The sequence below is a fragment of the Stigmatopora nigra genome, chromosome 9 (assembly GCF_051989575.1).
Source record: "Stigmatopora nigra isolate UIUO_SnigA chromosome 9, RoL_Snig_1.1, whole genome shotgun sequence".
In the NCBI taxonomy this organism is placed as follows: Eukaryota; Metazoa; Chordata; class Actinopteri; order Syngnathiformes; family Syngnathidae; genus Stigmatopora; species Stigmatopora nigra.
Window position 1 is genome coordinate 10,607,155 of NC_135516.1, and position 19,313 is coordinate 10,626,467.

Consider the following 19,313-nt stretch of genomic DNA (forward strand, 5'->3'; position numbering starts at 1 on the left):
CGTCGAGTTGACGTTTAAACGTGGTGCTAAGCCCCGCCTTATCCGCCGAACTTCTCAGTGGGCAGGCAGGCGATGGGCGGGGCCAGAGGAGTGAGTGAGGGGGGGCGGCTTTCACGGCCAAGCGGAAAGAAAGTGGAAAGTGAGACAAATAGCTGCATGGACACTCTGCCATAAGTAAGTACTCGTTTCTCCTTTCAAATGTCTTTCAACGTGAACGACAGGGTCGTGTGAGCTAGCCTTGGCCGGCGGTGGTGTGGGTTTCACGGGAAAGCATTTTTTAGCATTTTTAAGGGGCAGGTTAGCTTCGTCGCGGATGGTCTTCAACAAACAATGGTGGAGAGGACGCGACGGTCGCCTCCTTTCTTTTTTTCTTTCTCCCCCCCCCGTTCTTTTTCAAACTGCGTCCGAGCAAGTTCAGGCTACGGCTTGATGTCCTCTCACCATTCGGGCCACGCAAGTTTCTTCTTTTTTTAAGCCGAGAAGGACGCGACAAAAGCGGAGGAGGGGTGGCGATAAAGTCCGAATTGGTCCGACGCCGGCGGACAGTTTGGCCGTGGAAGTCATTCATTTAGCGGGGAGGGGAGCCAACATTTCGGGGTGTGCGCTCCATTGTCCTTTTTTTTTACTACGAAAGACGTGCATTTGACTATTTATCTAAACTCTTTTATCTCCTCTGTGCCTCCGAGCTAACGTTTTTTTTTCTGACAAAAAATGCACGGGAGGAGCCATAAAGCGTTCAAATGTTGGCTTAGCGAGATATACAGTAAAGTGGTTCTGGTGCTAGTGTTCGATTCCCAAATTCCACCTGGTTTTATTACACATTTGTATAGCTTTTATTTTTTGCAATTTATCGGAAGAACGAAGGGCCTCTGGGCAAAAATATTTAATTGTGATTGAGGCGCATTTGAATGGAATGCAGTTGTTGCTCTCCACAGACAGTTTTGGGATAGATTTCAATATAGATAGTTGTTTATCTTTTCACTTAAATGTTGTATTAACACTTAGATATTGTATGTCACATGGCTTATTTATTCTAAGTTTCGCATTGTAACCTTTGTTTTTCCATTCATGTTTGTAGTTATTTACATTTTAATGAAGATTGCATAGTTTCATGCTATTTTTAACTGGTAGTTTTGCTTATTTCTTCAATTTAGAATTCTTTCTTCAAAAATGTAATTGAAATTGATAAATTGTCACCAAAACTAAGCACAAAGCTCTGCAAATGCTGGTTTACTTCTTTCTGAAAGGCAGGCAAGCAAACAAAAGCCAAACCAATGAAAACCTCCTTTGGTGGAGGTAATAAAAGTGGCCCAGTATGCAAGATTGTGGATTGTTATTTACTGACGCGTCTTTCAATACAACAGCAGTAACTGTTACTGAGTGTGAGTGTGTATGTGTATACACTAATACTTTAGGGATGGTATAAAAGCCCTCCTATTCACTTTAAAGCTCATCTTTTAATATAAGTTGATATGTGAAGATGGCAACTGTAAGTTAAACAGAACAAGACTTCAAAATAAATTGGACATCTAGCACCGTCAATGGCATAAATAAAATGGATGTCCACCTGTTAAGAAAGACCATTTTGAAGAGTACTGCAAAAATGTAGTCTTTCTGTAAATATATGCAGGAAATAAAGCATGTAAATATTCTCATGGTTAGTGATTGTTAGCATATTATTAAATTTGGGTGTGTTTTCAATATTTGCTTATTATTATTTTGTATTATTGGCTGTCATTGTCGCCGACAGACGTCCAATTTAGCAGCTCTCAGTAAAAACCTGCTCAATCATGTAATGGCACAGTTGGACTAGCTAGCAGAAGTCAAACGGCCGCTCGCTCGGTGGACTCTTTCGGCGGAGTTCCCACAATGCTTTGCACTCGGGCCAGCTGCCGTCTTGGAGATGTTTGATTCCTCTCCGGACGTGTCTTGTGACCGGGGACCAAACCCAGTTGCACCAATTAACATTCCGTGCTAGGCTAGCCACTGAGAGCTTCGCTACTCAAAAATCAGGAGGAAGATGGTTTCATTTGGGCTAAGGCGCGGGTGTCAAACTAGTGGCTCGGGGGCCCACATAATGCCCACCACATCATTTTTTTCCTTCCAGAAATTATATTTAAATAGTGTTTCTGTATCTTCTGAAAAATTGCACTCGGATATCGAAATATTAATCACTTTGAATGGAGCAATTCAAAAATAAAAACATAAAAATCTGCAGTGTTTTCAGTTTTCTTTATATTAAAATAAAAAACTGAATTAAACTAAAAATATTATCATTCTTTCAGTGTAGGGCTTAATCATTGCTAATTATTTCTGTATAATACATACTAACAAAAAATATTGGTAATATTTGATCTCATGTCATTTATTGACTGTTTTACTCAAATCATTTTTTTAATGATTATTTAAATAGCCTCATATTTTATGGGCTGACTAAGAACTACAATATCTAAGTCGAGTTTATAGGGAATTCAATGACACCTTGTCCATTATTTTACCATAAACAGTGCGGTCATGCTTGTAAAGAGCTTTTTTTTTTCCCCGCTGAAAGCACTTTTATGGCCATGGCTGTTGCGTCCTTTGTAATAATTCATATGGTACATTATTAGTGGCATGTCAGCAGACACTCTGGTGGTTTTGTATGTTGGTCTAAAGTTTCATTGTCCCAAGTGAGTGGCTTTTTATGATATGTTTGTGCCTGGACACTTCACTTGAAAATAACCATTTGTGGGAGACTCACTATTTGTTGAATGGCTCTTAGCTTTCAAGGAGTGTAAGACGAATGCTAAGCCAGTCCAAAGCTGCCATGAATGGGCAACCTGATCCGACACCACCACACCTGTTTAGATCGAATGTTCGGACACCTTCTTGCGGGCAATAATGTCACACGTCATTGTTTTGACCTGTTTGGTGTCCAAAATGTTATCATATTTGCCTCAAATTACATTTTAAGGTTCCTTATTAATTCATGGGCTGCCATTGTCTGATATTTGAAGTCATTTGTGTGCATTTCAGGCGTCTGTCTGCGATTTTATTTGCTATTAAGTGTTAATTACAGTGCTATGTAGGACCACGTAGAAATATGAATCCCTCAAGGTTTGTTTTCTGTCAAGACTCTTTAAAGCAGATTATAATGACACGAGCGAGAAGCCAGTTCATGAAAGGAACATATAACGTACTTTTTAATGAATAGCTTTGTGTGGAAATGAGCGATAGCTTAGAGCTTGTGCTTCATTTTTGTTTAGAAGGGGAATTCTCACAGTTGTTCATCGTATGTCATTACATATTTTAAGTCATGAAATTCCTTCATGGTTGCGATTCTTGAAATCTTTCTTGTAGTCTCTTCATGTTTCCAATTTAGTGTAGCATGCCGTCCGTTTTGGTCGCCGATGGCAGCCACATGCGCTTCATTAGATGTTGTAATCATGTCACGATTGCAAAAGTATGCGAATGGTCGTCTGAGAGGTCACGGCCGAAAGGAGAAACGGGAGAGATCTGGATTTAACTTGGGAGAAGCCATTCGAGCGGTCATGCGCAAATTCTTTTGGATTGGACGAATGCGTCGGATTCAGGAAGCACTTTTGTTGCAGACCATTCGATTGTCTCAGCTCACAAACATCACTTTATGCGCCACGGAAAATTGAATGAAAGAAACTAAGTCCCTGCTTAGTGTGTTTTTGCATTGTTAGCATTATACTAGTTCTATAGCGATGTATCAATACAAGTACTAATTTATCATTTAATGTGTTTTTGCATTGCGTTAGCATGAAACTAGATGGTTAGCGATATCAGTGCTAATTTCTAGCCTGTTAGCATGAAACTTACCAATATATTATCAATACTTATCAATACCAATGCTAATTCTTTTAATGTCTTTTTGCATTAAGTGAGCATGAAAATTCCTTTTATAGCCCTGAGTGTGTTTTTGCCTTGCGTTAGCATGAAACTCGTTGTATAGCGATTGCGATGCTAATTCTTCTTTTTAATGTTTTTGCATTTTGGATGTTATACTAGATGTATAGCGATATAAATCCTAATTCCTCATTTATTTTTTTTACATTACCTTAGCATTAAACAAGATAAATAGCTATATCAGTGGTAATTGCTAACATGTCTTTGCATTGTGTTAGCATGAAACTAGTTGCATTATTGTTTCCATCCCAGATGTTGACCAATTAAACCGAGAGTGGCCGTGTTTTGGTTTCTGACAAGAGAGGGGATGTTTTTGTCGGCAAACGTAAGATGGGCTCGCCAATAGAGCGTCACTCACGGCGGCGCTTCATTCCTCGTAGAAGTCCGATGGACAATACTTAACGCCACGCCCACCTTTCACCCGCTAACCGGCGTATGACAGCCAGCCGTCCATCATGGCCGCACTTCTATTTTGGTCTGTTTTATGTGTGTGATGGCGGGGCGGCCTAACAGAGGGCGGCGCGAGGTCATGTCAACCTCCGCCCCTCCTTCTTTCATCGCCATGGCAGCGGCGAGGCCCGGTTTCCACGGGGACGGGCCAAGCCGTGGAGGGAATGCGAGACGGCGTACGAGGAGGAAGGGAAAGAAGCCGAACGAGTTTTTTTTGTGTAGAAACGCCGTAATCCAATATGGCTGCCTTTGTACGGACGCCGGTAGCGGCGTCGGGAGATGACTAAGCACCGCCAGGAGCGTTTTGGCGAGTGCGTCTCGCCAAAATAAAGCAGGCTTTAGTTGGTGAATGTGCCACAACGCTCGCTTTGATTCCCACGCTGGGGGTGATGAGCTGCTGCTGCTTTCCTTCAACTATTTCAACCTGGCAACCATTTTATTCATGTGATTCATGTCTGGTCCACACAGTGGTGCCACTTTGCCCCAACAAAATGACTCCACGATCCCCATAGTGCTTTATTTTGAAAGGAAACTGGGAGTTTTGTTTGGGTCATCTGACTATAAGTCGCACTAGAAAATGCGTATCGCATTTATAGTTCTGCTTATTTTTCTTTTAATTTTTTTTGCTCTTGTCTTTCAGATCACGGCCGCCTCTGCTTTCCCCGCCACGACTCTCCTACCCGCCGTCCTCTCCCGCCCCTCCTCTCCTCCCCCCGTTCCCCCGGCTTGCCGCCAACGCCGCCTTCTCCCTCCGCCCCCCTCACCTCGGCCTCCAAGATAGATTCCCTCAGGAGCAAGGTTGATCTGCTCAAGCTGCCGTTGGCCCTCTCCACGAAATCCATCTCGGAGCGCAAGAACCAGCTGGGCGGCGTCGGCGGAGGAGGGGGAGGAGGAAGCGGGGCTCGCAAAGCCCGCTCGCCGCCCGCCCGAGACATGGACAACGAGTCGCAGTACTCGGGCTACTCGTACAAGTCGTCGCACTCCCGGAGCTCCCGCAAGCACAGGTGGGAGGAGCCTCGGAAATGAACGCGGTGATAGTTAAAAGAAAAAGAAATATCGCTTCTTTGTTTCTGGCAGGGAACGGAGGGATCGCCATCGTTCCAAAAGCAGAGATGGAAGCTGCCGTCCTGACAAGTCGGTGACCATCCAGACGCCCGGAGAGCCCCTGCTGGACGCAGAGTCCACCCGTGGAGACGACCGGGTGGGTGTTAAAACAACTGGCGTGTCTCTTTCGTCATAGCTTCACATCTGTAATATGTGATGGCATCAGTGACACTTTAAAACTGTGAAATGATTCAAATTCCAAGCATGAAAAGTACCAAACAAAGTGTCCCTTCTCGTCCGACAGGATGACAACTGGGGCGAGACCACCACGGTGGTGACGGGGACGTCGGAGCACAGCGTCTCCAACGAAGACCTGACCCGGGTCACCAAAGACCTGGAGGAGGCCGCGCCCTTGGAATGCAAACGCTTCCTGGGCCCGGCCCTGGGCGGCCTGCTGAGCTTCTTCGCCCTGGTCACGCCGCTGGCCTTCCTGGTGCTGCCGCAGGCGCTGTGGCGCGACGACCTGGATCCCTGCGGCACCCCCTGCGAGGGCCTCTACGTCTCGCTGGCCTTCAAGCTGCTGGTGCTGCTCATCTCCTCGTGGGCGCTCTTCCTGCGGCCGCCGCGAGCCACGCTGCCGCGATTCTTCGTCTTCCGCTGCCTGCTCATGGTGCTGGTCTTCCTCTTCGTGGCGTCCTATTGGCTCTTCTACGGCGTCCGCGTGCTGGAGCCCCGCGAGCGCGACTACCGGGGCATTGTGGAGTACGCCGCCTCGCTGGTGGATGCCCTTCTCTTCATCCAGTACCTGGCGCTGGTGCTGCTGGAGGTGCGCCACCTGCAGCCCGCCTTCTGCCTCAAGGTGGTGCGCAGCACGGATGGGGCCAGTCGCTTCTACAACGTGGGCCACCTCAGGTCAGTTTAACCACATATTCAATCCGTGGAATAGCCAAAAGATATATATGACATTCATTTAGAACTTGAATTCCTGAAATTGACATGCATTCTAACTGTTAGGGTGCACTTCATAAGAAAATGAGAGTCTGGAATATTTTTAAAAACTCATTATGTGGCACATGCACTCTAATACTTACACATATTTATCTCAATGACACATAGGCCTCAATTACAGTCACATTTTTTTCCAGTGATCTTTGACCTCATGATTCCAAAATGTAACCATCTTATGGATTTAATATAGAAAACATTTCCCTTTATTTGTGTTGGTGAGTTATGTTGACAAGCTTGGGCCTGCAGTCAAGATGGCGCTAATAAAACAAGCAATCACACAATTTGAGCAATGCTAACCCGTTTTAACTTGTGACTGTGTCACATTTTTAGTATCCAGCGAGCAGCCGTGTGGGTGTTGGATCACTATTACAACGACTTTCCTGTCTACAACCCCGCTTTGGTCAACCTGCCCAAGTCCATTCTGTCCAAGAAAATGACTGGCTTCAAAGTCTACTCGCTAGACGGTAAACACCTCAATTCATTTGTTGTGCTGATTTTAGTCCTGCAAATATTTTTTTCAATTAAAAAAATAATAATAGAAGCTTGTCATTTGCAGAAAACCCGACCAATAATTCTAGCGGGCAGTCACGTGCAATGATTGCGGCCGCAGCCAGGAGGCGAGATAACTCCCACAACGAGTTCTACTACGAGGAGGCCGAGATGGACCGTCGAATCCGCAAGCGAAAGGCCAGGTGCCGACACGCAATTCAATGAGCCACTACAGTAATCCCTCAAATATTGCGGTTAATGTACACCAGCTTAAATATATATATAGATTTTTTTTAGATAATTAATAGCGGAAAAAAAACAAAGTCGTGAATTCGCGATGAGTGAAGACGCGATAATCGAGGGATTACTGTACACGTCAATACCTCGCATTGTCACTCCCAGACTGGTGGTGGCAGTAGAGGAGGCATTCACACACATCAAGCGCCTTCACGAGGAGGAAGCGGTGGCGACCTCGTCCCCAAAGCACCCTCGCGAGGTGATGGACCCCCGAGAGGCGGCGCAGGCCATTTTCGCCCCCATGGCCCGGGCCATGCAGAAGTACTTGAGGACCACGCGGCAGCAGGCCTTCCACAGCATGGAGAGCATCCTCACCCACCTGCAGTTCTGCATCACACACAACATGACGCCAAAGGTCAGGAAAAAGCCAGCGATAATCATAAAAAATCGTCAAAATGTGCCGGAAAGTTGGAATCAGCGACCAGAGACGATGACACTCGCGCGCGTTGTTCCTTCAGGCCTTCCTGGAGCGTTACCTGAACCCGGGGCCCACCATGCAATACCAACATCACAACGGTGGAGGGCGCCAGTGGACGCTGGTCAGCGAGGAGCCGGTGACGTCGGCTCTACGCCAAGGCTTGGTCTTCTCCGTGCGCCGCATGGATTTCTCTTTGGTGGTCACCGTCACGCCGCTGCCCTTCCTCCGCTTGAGCGAGGAATTCGTGGACCCCAAGAGCCACAAGTTCGTCATGCGACTGCAGTCCGAGACGTCCGTGTGAAGAAGTCACGACGCCTTTAAATCAGCGCTCGATGCCTTGGACTCGGCTTTTCCGTGTTGTCTCGGCACGATTTTTTCAGTTTTTTTTTTTTACAAAGGCGCCTTTTTTTATATGTAACCACAGAACTATGAATACAACTACGGTGTGGCTTGTTCTCGTCGCAAAAACTGTGAGCGCAAAGTATCGCAGCTTTCCTTCCAAACTGCTTCTGGACCCTTTTTGAGCACCCCCACGACCCAACTTCTTTTTTTTTAAGGATTTTTATACCCATTTGACATGAAACCCCCCAAAATGTGTAGCCTCTTAAGCATACTTGCCTAAGTAAAAAAAAGCCAAACCAATAGGGATACCTAACTTTTATTATTAGAGAAATATCAATTCTATTGCAATAGATTTTCCCTTTTTCTTGTTGGAAAAAAATATTTTAAAACTGCATCTCACTGCCCCCAAAATGAAACTTTTGAAGGAAATGCTACTTCAATTCACGAAAAAAATGAACTTTTAGCATCCAAGTCAATTTTTGAGAATTTTTTAAAATGGCTACTCTTGCAGGTAAATCATTTTCTGATTTGATCGTTAAAATCTGCAACTTTGTGGGACTTGTAGGAATGAATTGATTTTATTTTTTTGATTTTATCCCCCCCTAAAAAATCTTTTTGAATTTACAGCTTTTTTTGGTGTGTTTTTTTGTCCCTTCATCCTTTTTGGTACGCACAGCAGAATGTAGCATCATTTGAATACAGTTCAAATTGTGCTTTTTGATGACGTCATTGGTTCCTATTTACATTGATCTTTGTGGATAAGCGTTAACATTTCACTTTAATACTTCAAAACGACAACTTAACACTTTTTTTTTTTGCCTGCGGGCTGTATAGCTTTAACAAAAAAAAACAACAACATAACACTCATTTAGTTAGTGCATTTCCTGCTTTCATTTTAAACTGATGTTTTTAATAGTTTTTTTCAAAAATCCATACTTCAGCTAATTTATTTTCCTTTCTACGTCAATATTTTGGAGTGCAACGTACGTATCACAGCCTCATCTGCCCTCATAATAATTTGGTTTTTGGATGTTCTTGGAGACTTTATATCAGCAAAATGATAGCAACCTTAAGCCTTAACTGCTCTGACATTTTTGCAAGTTGCAACATCCAAAAAAAAAAAAACTCACCAGATTTCACGAGGGCTACAAAAACTTTTCACGTATAATAACGTCTGTTTTTTTAAGGTGCCTAAGTTATGATGCAATTTTTTCCTGAATGTTTTTACGAGTGGCCTGGAAAAAAACAATTACAAAACAAGTGATGGTTATGTAGAATTTTTTTTTATATCATTGTATTTCTTTTTAACTCTTGTTAGTGATGTATAGTGTGTTAGTATTTTTCCAACATTAAACCATCTTATTCAAAACAAAATATTTTGAAGCCTCATCACTGGGCATTTTTGATAACAGGCTGTATTTTTTAGGGGTCTTACTAAATTTTATTTTGAAAGTCTTACACAATGTGTACTTTTAACGACTTGTTGCCTTCACCCGGTCTTTCCGGAATAACCTGCCTCCTTGTTGCCATGTTCGAGCACGTGAACCGTCTAAACTTGCACACCTACATAATCTATCTATCTTTTATTTTTATCAATGCCTTAAAAACGGATAATGTATGAATTATATCTGATTATTTATTTGTTTTCTGCTTATAATATGAAAACGAACATTGAATCGTATTGACTGTCATTTTGGCGGAGTGTACTCTTATCTGGCAACCCTTGAACGGCCGTAACAGGTGTACCAATTGAGACACTCACTGTTGCATTTGCACCAGCCTCGCGTGAGTCAACATGTTTTTTGTTGTTATTGAATTGGCAAAAATGCTCTTTTAACGTCTTTTACACGTTATTTTTTGCAGTTTCGCAAGTTGTTTTCTGTGGCTTTTGCTCGGACTGGCGTGAAAAAAACCGAGTCGCGTGCTCAAGGAATGATGGGAAAAGTTTTTTAAACCGTTCGTGGACCGGAATGGAGCTTCAGCGACGAAATGTTCCCTTTTGGACGCTACTAGTCGTCTTTTTTGGTGAGTAGACCTCGTATAAGTCCCGTAGAGCTTTTTTTGGAATAATGAAGCGCACTGAAACATGATCAATTTGGCCCTCCAGTGCAAACATTTGGTCTTGAAATGACACTCATGATGACACAGTGAGGCGTGGGACACAAACATGGTTACAAGTCAAACATTTGTACTTTGAAACATGGCCTTGTCTGTCTTTTTTTCGTTGTTTTTTTCTTGAACCTATGGGTTACTGATTGATAATTCTACTGATTAATGATTGCAACGGTAGCTCAGCGTGGGAAACAAAGCGATTAACTCATTCCCTGTTACTGGGTGATCATCTTTATTAAATCATGCAAGTCCAATCCAATTAGTTAGTTTGGGCGTTTATCAGCGTCAATGGCAGGCAGCGATGGAATTGAACAAAACAAGGCGGACGTTGGCAGCGCTGTGCTGCAACACAAGATTTTCCAGTTCTTTCAACATAACAACAAGCTTGTCGCACGAACGTGATTGTTTTATATAATTATAGGTTCCTTGGATGCATATAAACAACAACAATAACAAATAAAACTATACATTTGAATCTGGGGAGATTTCATTAGAATTGACCTTTGACATTTATATGCTGCCTAATTTGCCCTTTGGATTCAAACCCCCTTTTAGTTGATGTTAAAGTTTTTACTCATGAGTTCAAACTGAAAGTAATTTTAAGGATGGAGCCATATATTAAGATTTGTGATTTATAGCAAATTAATAACTCCGGGCCAAACATAACACATAAATATGTTCTAGTTTGATAGATATAGAACATTTATGACTGTTAATGAAAACAAAAATGCAAATATAGGACATATATCTTGTTAAGAACAAATATGCTTTAGATTAATAGTAGATTTAAGATATAGACATTGGGAGTGTATTTTAATTGAAAACATCAAATTTTTTATTTATTTTTTGTTCATTTTTTGGAGGTTACATTTTTAACTTGCGTCAAATTTAAGTACATGCATAGTTTTTATTTTTGGACCTCTGAAAAATGTATTGATTTTCTGCAAATGTTTAATTTTTGAGCCCCCACCAAATCAAATTCACATTGACTATTGCGTTTCAGCCAATGGATTGTGAAATAGTCATCATGCCTCGTCGCAAAAATATAAAGACGGACAAACGAGAAGTTTCAGGGGGGGAAAAAAAAAATCCCACGGCCGCACCAGCACATTGGCCGAGGTAACAAACAGGCTGACCCGAGTTTGACGAGAAGTGAAAAAATGCCACACGGCTGCATTCTGTTCCGCTGCTTCCCCCACTCCGCGCCTTTTGACACTCGGAACAATGCCACGCAAAGACCCGAAAACATTATCGATACATCAACACGTCTGGTCTACATTAACCGCGATATTCGAGGGATTACTGTATAACAAATCAATGGAAAATAGCCGCCACCTCAGATATACAATTTAAGAGTAGCTATAATTGTGTGATTCATTGGTAACCCCTGTATAAACATGGCTGCCTTTCCCCCTAGCGGCTAGCGTCCGGGCCGTCTTCATCGAGCCCCTGCAGGCTCTCACGTCGCAACGTTCGCTGGCCGAGAGCGCCACCCGACTGCCGTGTCGCTACCAGAGCCAAGTCGGCGAGACGGTGGTCCAGGTCACGTGGTACAAGGAGTTGCGAGATGGCACCAAGGACCAAATCATCACCGCCCATTTCTCAGATGGACAAACAGGTAAGCAAAGAAGATTCCTCATAAAGCAGGGTGTTCAAACTTTCCCTTTTAAAAAAAATAAATGACCGTATTTTTCAGACTATAAATCGCACCTGAGTTTTAATGTATTTTCTCGCATATTAGTCGGCTCAGCGTATAAGCCGTACCTTTTTAAATTCGTTGAATTTTACAATTTTTCTTGTATAAGACTTACTTTGAAGGGAAAATCTTTAAAAAAAAAGTTGCATGTAGTATTTTGGTCTTTTATCTGTTTATCTTTTCTGTATTTTGAAATATATAACAGTATCAGGCTTATTGTCCTTCGTTATGGCGTTTTGTCTTTGTCACCTTACAGTTTTGTGTAGGTCAGTCTAATTTATGCGCATATAAGCCGTACCCTTGATTCAATCATCATTTTTTGAGTGACAAATATGGCGGATATGCAAGAAAATACGGTAGTTGCACTAGCCAAAGAATGCACAATAAAAGATGAAGGGAAAAATGATGCATTGTGGGACATGTTTTTGTTTTGAAGAGTTCCGAGGGTACGTCAATCGAATGAGGTTCCAGAGCGACGACCCCATCGCCAACTCGGCGCTGCTCCTCCCCAACACGGACGAATCCGATGACGGCATGTACGCCTGTCACATCTCCACCTTCCCCAATGGAAACTTTGAGAGGCGCATCCGTCTCACTGTGTGGGGTGAGTTTTTGGGGGATTTTTTGGGGGGGTTGGATCACAAAAAGGGATTTTTAATGTTGACGGTTCAGGTAAACTGCTGTACGAAATTCAATGGAGGAAAATAACAAGGTATTGTGCGTATGTACGCTATGGACTAATATCACATTTTGTAATTATTTTCAGTTTATTTCTTTCCAATTTCCGTGTGAGGGGGCGAAAATGGCTTGCTTGGTTTGTTGTTCCAACTAATTTCCTGTTTTGTAAGGTTTGTCGTTTGAGCGTGAATCACTATCGTGTCTAACCAGTTGCGGCTGGAGATTAAGGTCACAAAAATGTCTATCTCCACAAGGGAAGGTCACATTTTATGATATGACTTTCTTCTTCCAAAATAAATAAATAAAAATACCACCCAAAAGAATAGCTTTCACTATAAATGTTCTTCAAATAAACACTGATCATTGATATTTAAAAAAAGGTCCTAATTGTGTTTCCTACATGTCTTATGTTACTTTGCATCATTCAAAAGATAGTTTTTAATGTAGTAAATATTTGAGTTTTTGTGTTATGTATTTGAAGATCAAAAATTTGAAGTTTGTTTCGATATTTTGTCCTATTTCAGTCAATTATTCATCGATTATTTCCATTTTAGATTGGCTTTATTCTGCAGTACATTTGATGTACATTTATTTTAATGTGTCCCTTCCAGTCCTGCCCATCTCGTCACTGGAGCCGGTGGTGCTGGTGGAGGGCCAGCCGTTCCGCGTAGCCGCCTCGTGTCGCGCGGTGGGCCGGCCGCTACCTGTCCTCTCCTGGGACACCACGGTTCCGGGAAAGTCGCAAAACCGCACCAGCAACGAGGCCGGCTCCATCTCCAGCTACTTCTCACTACACCCGCTGCGCAGCATGAACGGCAAGCGGCTGGACTGCTTGGTGCGCCACCCCGGCCTGGAGCGCCCGCGGAGACTCTCCAACCAGATCGTCGTGCACTGTGAGTGCATAGATTGTCATAAAATGATGAGGTTTGACTTATTTTGCGTCTGTATTTATCCCAGATCCTCCCGACGCCTCCATCACCGCCACCACCGACAACTGGTTCGTAGGACTGGACCAGGCGGCGCTCACCTGCCAAACCAGCGGTTTCCCCGTACCCGAAGACGTCACGTGGACGTGGTGAGACACGTCGGAGCGCGCAGCCATTATCACAGTAACGCCAATGTGTATCATTCTCGTCGGTCGAGACGTGGCGCATTTCTTACGAATCCGAGACGATTACTAAGCGCTTAATCATTGCACTGCCGCAATTTTGGTCAACGTGCTAAAACGCATACCCTCTATTCATGGGCTTAAAGACTCCATTGCTACTTGGAGGAAACTAAAAATGATTGTCCTATTTGGTTTTCCGACTTACTACGCTATAGTATAGAGACAAAAAGACAAAAAGTTGGTCCACCTGCGTCTCTATTATGCACAGCAGGTTAGGTGGGATTGGTCCCTTGAAATGCGAGCCGACTACGTACTTGGACTCGGGTGGGGTTGTGGGCAAACTTGACGATGAGGTGATACTTGTGGTGAAACCCGGGGCAACCTAATCCGACCGTCTCTATTCTACTGCCTTTTATTCCACCAAGTGGACATTTTAGAAGGAATTTGCTGTGGTTTTGTGACTCAAATTGCAAGCTTACGCTGGACTCGTGCTGAAAATTCTATTCATAATGTGTAGGAAGTCACTGGACTGATTCATTTGTAGCTTCTTTAATGCCAAAACAAAATTTGGAATGAAATAGAAGTGCTCTCAAGTCAACAGCAATGAAACATTGACATGATGAATGCACGCAGGAGGGGCGGGGCTCTGCCGGAGGGCGTGGCCGCCTCAGGAGCACGTCTTACATTTGCCCGAGGCTTGCGTCTGAACGACAGCGGCCTTTACCAATGCTCGGTGAGCAACGGTGTGGGCGTGGCCAAAGCGGACTACAAGTTGACGGTGACAGGTGAGGGCTTGTTGTTTGGACTTGTCGATTATAGATCGTTGCTTTGGCGCCCCTGGTGGTAAATCTACTATTCGTGTGTTGTTCCCATGTCAATGTGTCACCTCAATGTTTGTTAGCCTCTTTTCTCGCAGAGAAATCTCAACGCAAGGAGCCGTTGGCGATCGACTCGTCCACGCTGATCATCGTGGTGGCCTCGGCGGGCGCCGTCGTTCTGGTCATGGCCGTCGTCGTGGCGCTGCTGGTGCGCCATCACCGACGCCGCAGCCAAAAACTGAAGAAGCAGCTCAACGATAAAACGTGAGACGTTTGCCAAATGTGCATAGAAATGTATTTATTGATTTTTTTAAAAAAATATTGCTGTTTCTGTTCAGGGAGCAAGTCAACACTTTGTCTCGGGAGGCTTCCTTTAAGAGGCTCAACTCTTTCAGCTCGGACCCGCGAACGCAGGTAGGCGCCTGCAAAATGGACGCCAGTTCTTTACTTAAATTGAAAATATGATTTGATTTCATTCTATTTTATTTGAAAAGCTCCAATCATTAATACCTTGAATGGAATTGATATTCGGACATATACCTCAACATATACCTCCTTTCCTAAGATAAATCGCCCTCATTTGCTTACCTGCAAAAAATGTTACCTGAACCCAAGGAAGATATTTTTCCGTTTGAACATAAGATTTGAATTTGACACATTTTTCTGTTTATTTACTTGACTCACTTTAGCATTACTAAGCACCCAAATGGATTGCTTTGCAATCATATCAAAATTATACTCAAAACAAGTTAGAAGTCTTATCCACGTCAATTTTTGTTCCCAGTCTGAAGACTACGCACTGCTCCGAACAGACAGCCGGATGAAAAACAGCCAGGCCTCTATGGTGCGTTCACATTTTCCACGTTCCACTTTCCACTTTTAACCCGCCACGTTTGCCGCCCCACAGGAACGTCCCGTCTATAGAGACAGCCAGTCCACCCTCGGCGGCAGGTGGGCACCCCTGGGGGTGTCGGACGTGGACGGCCGCCCGGGCGTCTGGCACGACGAGGGCGACGACGTCAGGGTGGCCACGTCCGATCCGGGAATGGACAACCTCAGGAGGAGGGCCGACTCGTATCAGGAGAGCAGCAACATGTCGCTGGTACTGGTCAGCATCTGGCAAAAAAAAAAAAATACTCCCACTGAGGCTTTTTAAGATCATATCACATCGGGGCTTCATGTTACCATTACTTTATGGATATATACTATAATGTTCCGTGTTTTCTTGCAGGATTCCGGTCTCCCGTCCTCCGTACTTCCCATGAAAGTTCAGCCGGACGACACGGCGGTCCCGCGAACCCCGTCAGACACGTGCGACAAGGCGTCCCCGTCGGAAGACAACTGGTGTCCTCCTCCTCCGCCACCGCCAACGGCAGAAACTTTCGCCGACGGGCCGGATGGCGGCGAGGATGGTGATGAAGAGCCTTATCAACTGTCCCAAGCGCTGACCAATCATTTCTACTATAGCAATGGTGTCCTTCGACCGCGGCCACACGCCAACGCCATCTTGATGCACCCTAACGGTCAGGTCATATAGCGCTCCTCTTAATACGTAACCCGGTGAAGAATTTGGATCATTAAGACCGTACTAATGCGTAAATGTGGTTCTCGTGGCTAATCCAAAAAGTAGGACCTGCCACGTGGGCTGAAACTTTTGAGAGATACACTGTTTTTTTTAATTTTTTTTTTATTGCAGTACTTTATAACGTTTTTCCCAAAACGTTGAACTTTTGGACGACTCAATGGAAAGTCTATGGAGTTCCAGGTTCTTTTTCACCAGGCCTCAGACTGAGATCCTATGGAAAATTCCCATAGGAAAACACCTTTGGAACTCTTCCACCCAAACAAGAAACATTTGGAGAGCCAATGGGTGTCTACTATGCAGGACTTAATCCACATTTAGTCCCAGGGGAATTTACTGGAGGCAAAACAACACGCTTTAGTCCTTGGATTTACTACTATCAAGATTTAAAGGTGAGATGTACAAATGTAGTACAGTGCTTGTTTCTTTTATTACAACAGGATGGGAATAGGTGTAAAATGTCCCTTTTTGACACCTTCAACCGTATCAGTACTTTTCTGTTATGTATTTAAACTTTAATTCCATTTATAGTGTTTACATCTCAAACTACAATAAGATTTAATGCCATTTGTGAGCTATGTATTATATACATATACTAGTGGGAGGTTGAAATGCACATAGTGTAAACTGAATGCATTGTGTTACGCGCAATTAGTAAGATATGTTGGAGAAAAAAAGTTTGGTAACTGTGGTAATTGTGAATAGAGAAAGCGTTAAAGGGAATCTACATTCTGTTTGCTTTGGAAGCCAACATTTTTCAGGGGCCAATTATAGGTTTTGTTAAAGGCTAATTGAACATATAGGGGAATTCCAAAAAGCATGACTGTAAAAAATGTGTATATAACACATTATAGTTATGCTAATTCAAAAGCTTGAATCGTTTTTCGGCACCCCAAATGAAAAAACACTTTTTTTACATGTTTTTATTGAAGAAAAAAATCAATTAGAAAATATAAATAAACAAGAATGTAACAGATTGGTCTCATGAAATGTGTCTATGACAAATCTCATGCCCATCAAACGTAGTATACATTCACACGTCCAAGTCGCATTCCCATAAGTTTTTTTTTAGTGGGTTACCTTCCAAAATCTTTACTGTGTTGCTGTTTTGCAGAAGTAGTGATTAATAATCAGCCAGCGCACTCAATCTCAATCTGCTTCCACTGTGCAAATACTGGGTTAGAAAAACCGCGTCACCTAAAATAGGTTTAAAAAAAAGTTAAAAAACAACAACAAATAAATAAAAACCCAAACAAAATAGTATCTCAAAACTAGTCAATTGGATCACTTGTAAAATGAGGTACCAGTCATTTTGTACGCTTGTTAGCCAAATCCAAGCAGAGATACACAGCAGACGCCTCGCCATTTTGTGTCTTGCAGCTCAGTTTCTTCAGGTCCTCCTCTCTGCTCTTTGAGGGTCTTTGAGGGTCTCTGAGGGGGCTAAAGATTCCTTGTGTGTGCGCTGATGCGTACGTAAGTTGCTCCTCTGAGAGAAGGACTTGCCGCACACGTCACACGAGTACGGCTTCTCGCCCGTGTGGATGCGCTGGTGGATCTCCAAATGGCTGATGCGGTCGAAGCTCTTGCCGCAGAAAGGACAGATGAACCACTTCTCCTTGACGCGCCGCCCCGACGCCCCTTTGTCCAGTCTCGGGTCATCCAAGACGAAGATGCCGTCGTCCGGCTGGAACTTGCCCGAGAGGAAATAGTCCCGCCTCTCGTCCGAGCACCCGGGTGGATGACTTTGTCTTAAAGTCCCGGCAACCCTGGACTGAGTGGACGCGGCGTGTCTAGCGTCCCCGAACAACCTGTTGGAGGAGTCGTCCAGGATGTCCAAGGCGTTCTCGATGAGGAAGATCTCCGAATCCACGTTTTGGGAGTTGGAGGCCAGGAATAAGTCGGCCTCCTCGGCCGTGTCGCTGTCGGCCACGGAAACGGACGACCACATGTGACTCTTTTGGTCCTCCACGGCGACGTCAGCCCAGTGCCCCAAAGGCCCGTCGGCCGGGGCGGGACCCTCGGGGGACTTGCCGTCCTCCACGATCATGACGTCGTCTTCGTCGTCCTCACGCTTGACGGGGGATTCCGCTCTTGGGTTTTCCCGAAGGGGCGGAGCATCTCTGTGACTGGTCAGTGACTCCGCCTTCTCTTTGGCACTTTGCTCAGGTGATGAAATAATATCAGTAGATGAACCTGGAATGATGAAAATGTTAAAGTGCTGGAAAAAACTCAAGAAAGGAGTGCTTTTGATGTGACAAGACCTTTTCATTTCTAAATGAAAGGAGCTATCGTTGATAGGTAAGAGTTCTATTTTTGCAATACCTTGAAAATCGTTATACCTCGGGTCACTTAAAATGCTTTGTTGGGGCTACGTAATCCAAAACAAACATCGTACGGTAGCCCTATGAGGACATCTTTTTTTGTTTTTGTTTACTTTAGAACGGTTGCATTGGAAAGGGTTGGCGTAATAGGAGTACATTTCAGCACATTTGAAAGTTTCGCCTAAACTTTAATGACGTACACGTAGACAATATATAACAACTTAATTAAAAGACACTAAGTGTAATGTTTTCACCATCAGCGGAGGCGGCGGTGGGCGGCTGCTGGTCCTGTCGCCGCTCCTCGACGGAGGAGCCGAGCGCAGGCGGCGACACGTTGGCGTCACGCCGCTGGTTCTCCAGCAGCATCTTTTCCAGAACTTCCACCTCTCGCTCCCGACGGCGGAGCTCAGCGTGGACCAGGGAGAAGGCGTCTTCCCACAACTGCGCGATCTCCAGCACGGCCGCTTGGGCGAGCGTTTCCATGATGGAGGCTAACTTAGTCTGGAAAGCAGTGCCGTGAGTCGGTTGCGTCGACATGACGGATGCGCAGGTATGGCAATATTTTCAGATGTAAAAACTTGGATTTTCTCACGTTTGGTGGTTTTGTACCTCGAGTTTTAATTATTAATGGCTTCCCTAGCGAAGAGAACCCAGATTAGTGTAGTAGAATAGAAACAGGAAGTCATCGTGGTCACGTGACGAGCCTGCAGCGACTGTGATGGGACAAACTTTGTCCATCCATTACAAACCTACAAAATTATAAATCGCACCGTATGTTTTATAGGCTAACTAAAATTTGATTGACAGTTGGATTTGCTGATATCAATGATTTGGCATTGGGTTCATAGATGCGGCTGTCCAAAAGATGCGAGGAGCTGTATCTTCGCCATTCGATCGCTAGGTAACGCTGTGGTTATACTGTACCGTGATGAACGTTAAGAGTTGACCATAAATGATACTTTATCTAAGGCTAGATGCGTCGTCACTCGTCGGCCATCTTGCTTCGGAATTATTCGCTAAACTGTCAACAGAACACAT

The 19,313-nt window shown here is 44.1% G+C and overlaps 3 protein-coding genes across 6 annotated transcripts; 2 read left to right on the top strand and 1 right to left on the bottom strand.

Moving 5' to 3' along the window:
* The first annotated feature begins 5,002 nt into the window (after nucleotides 1–5,002).
* Nucleotides 5,003–9,328, top strand: vangl2 (VANGL planar cell polarity protein 2). The gene is made up of 7 exons (XM_077725065.1): nucleotides 5,003–5,366; nucleotides 5,440–5,563; nucleotides 5,711–6,318; nucleotides 6,745–6,878; nucleotides 6,971–7,106; nucleotides 7,306–7,555; nucleotides 7,659–9,328. Exons 1-7 carry the CDS (start codon nucleotides 5,296–5,298, stop codon nucleotides 7,917–7,919), a joined length of 1,584 nt encoding a protein of 527 aa, XP_077581191.1. The 5' UTR covers nucleotides 5,003–5,295; the 3' UTR covers nucleotides 7,920–9,328.
* Nucleotides 9,329–9,625: 297 nt separating this feature from the next.
* On the top strand, nucleotides 9,626–16,435 carry nectin4b (nectin cell adhesion molecule 4b). Of its 4 annotated transcripts, XM_077724076.1 has the most exons (12): nucleotides 9,626–9,745; nucleotides 9,824–9,985; nucleotides 11,490–11,690; nucleotides 12,205–12,372; nucleotides 13,058–13,339; nucleotides 13,404–13,521; nucleotides 14,188–14,339; nucleotides 14,456–14,636; nucleotides 14,711–14,786; nucleotides 15,157–15,216; nucleotides 15,280–15,480; nucleotides 15,604–16,435. In XM_077724076.1, the coding sequence occupies exons 2-12, from the start codon at nucleotides 9,931–9,933 to the stop codon at nucleotides 15,907–15,909; spliced, it is 1,800 nt and encodes a 599-aa protein (XP_077580202.1). In that variant the 5' UTR covers nucleotides 9,626–9,745; nucleotides 9,824–9,930; the 3' UTR covers nucleotides 15,910–16,435. The 4 variants fall into 4 exon arrangements, with proteins under 4 accessions (XP_077580202.1, XP_077580201.1, XP_077580203.1 ...); XM_077724075.1 differs by having other exon boundaries at nucleotides 9,736–9,985; XM_077724077.1 differs by having other exon boundaries at nucleotides 9,736–9,985; nucleotides 15,280–15,474.
* A 424-nt stretch (nucleotides 16,436–16,859) lies between these two features.
* LOC144201449 (uncharacterized) lies at nucleotides 16,860–19,202 on the bottom strand. The gene is made up of 2 exons (XM_077724079.1): nucleotides 18,530–19,202; nucleotides 16,860–18,147 (listed from the first exon to the last, which is right to left on the bottom strand). The coding sequence occupies exons 1-2, from the start codon at nucleotides 18,810–18,812 to the stop codon at nucleotides 17,345–17,347; spliced, it is 1,086 nt and encodes a 361-aa protein (XP_077580205.1). The 5' UTR covers nucleotides 18,813–19,202; the 3' UTR covers nucleotides 16,860–17,344.
* Nucleotides 19,203–19,313: the final 111 nt, after the last annotated feature.

Bases quoted from the DNA above. Each gene is read 5' to 3' on its own strand.
- nectin4b (XM_077724076.1), top strand. From the start codon at position 9,931: ATGGAGCTTCAGCGACGAAATGTTCCCTTTTGGACGCTACTAGTCGTC. The intron at 14,340-14,455 runs GTGAGGGCTTGT...AATGTTTGTTAG, and splicing joins CTACAAGTTGACGGTGACAG to CCTCTTTTCTCGCAGAGAAA. The intron at 15,217-15,279 runs GTGCGTTCACAT...GCCGCCCCACAG, and splicing joins AAAACAGCCAGGCCTCTATG to GAACGTCCCGTCTATAGAGA.
- LOC144201449 (XM_077724079.1), bottom strand. From the start codon at position 18,812: ATGTCGACGCAACCGACTCACGGCACTGCTTTCCAGACTAAGTTAGCC. The intron at 18,148-18,529 runs GTGAAAACATTA...TCATCATTCCAG, and splicing joins CACCGCCGCCTCCGCTGATG to GTTCATCTACTGATATTATT.
- vangl2 (XM_077725065.1), top strand. From the start codon at position 5,296: ATGGACAACGAGTCGCAGTACTCGGGCTACTCGTACAAGTCGTCGCAC. The intron at 6,879-6,970 runs GTAAACACCTCA...TGTCATTTGCAG, and splicing joins CAAAGTCTACTCGCTAGACG to AAAACCCGACCAATAATTCT. The intron at 7,107-7,305 runs GTGCCGACACGC...TGTCACTCCCAG, and splicing joins ATCCGCAAGCGAAAGGCCAG to ACTGGTGGTGGCAGTAGAGG.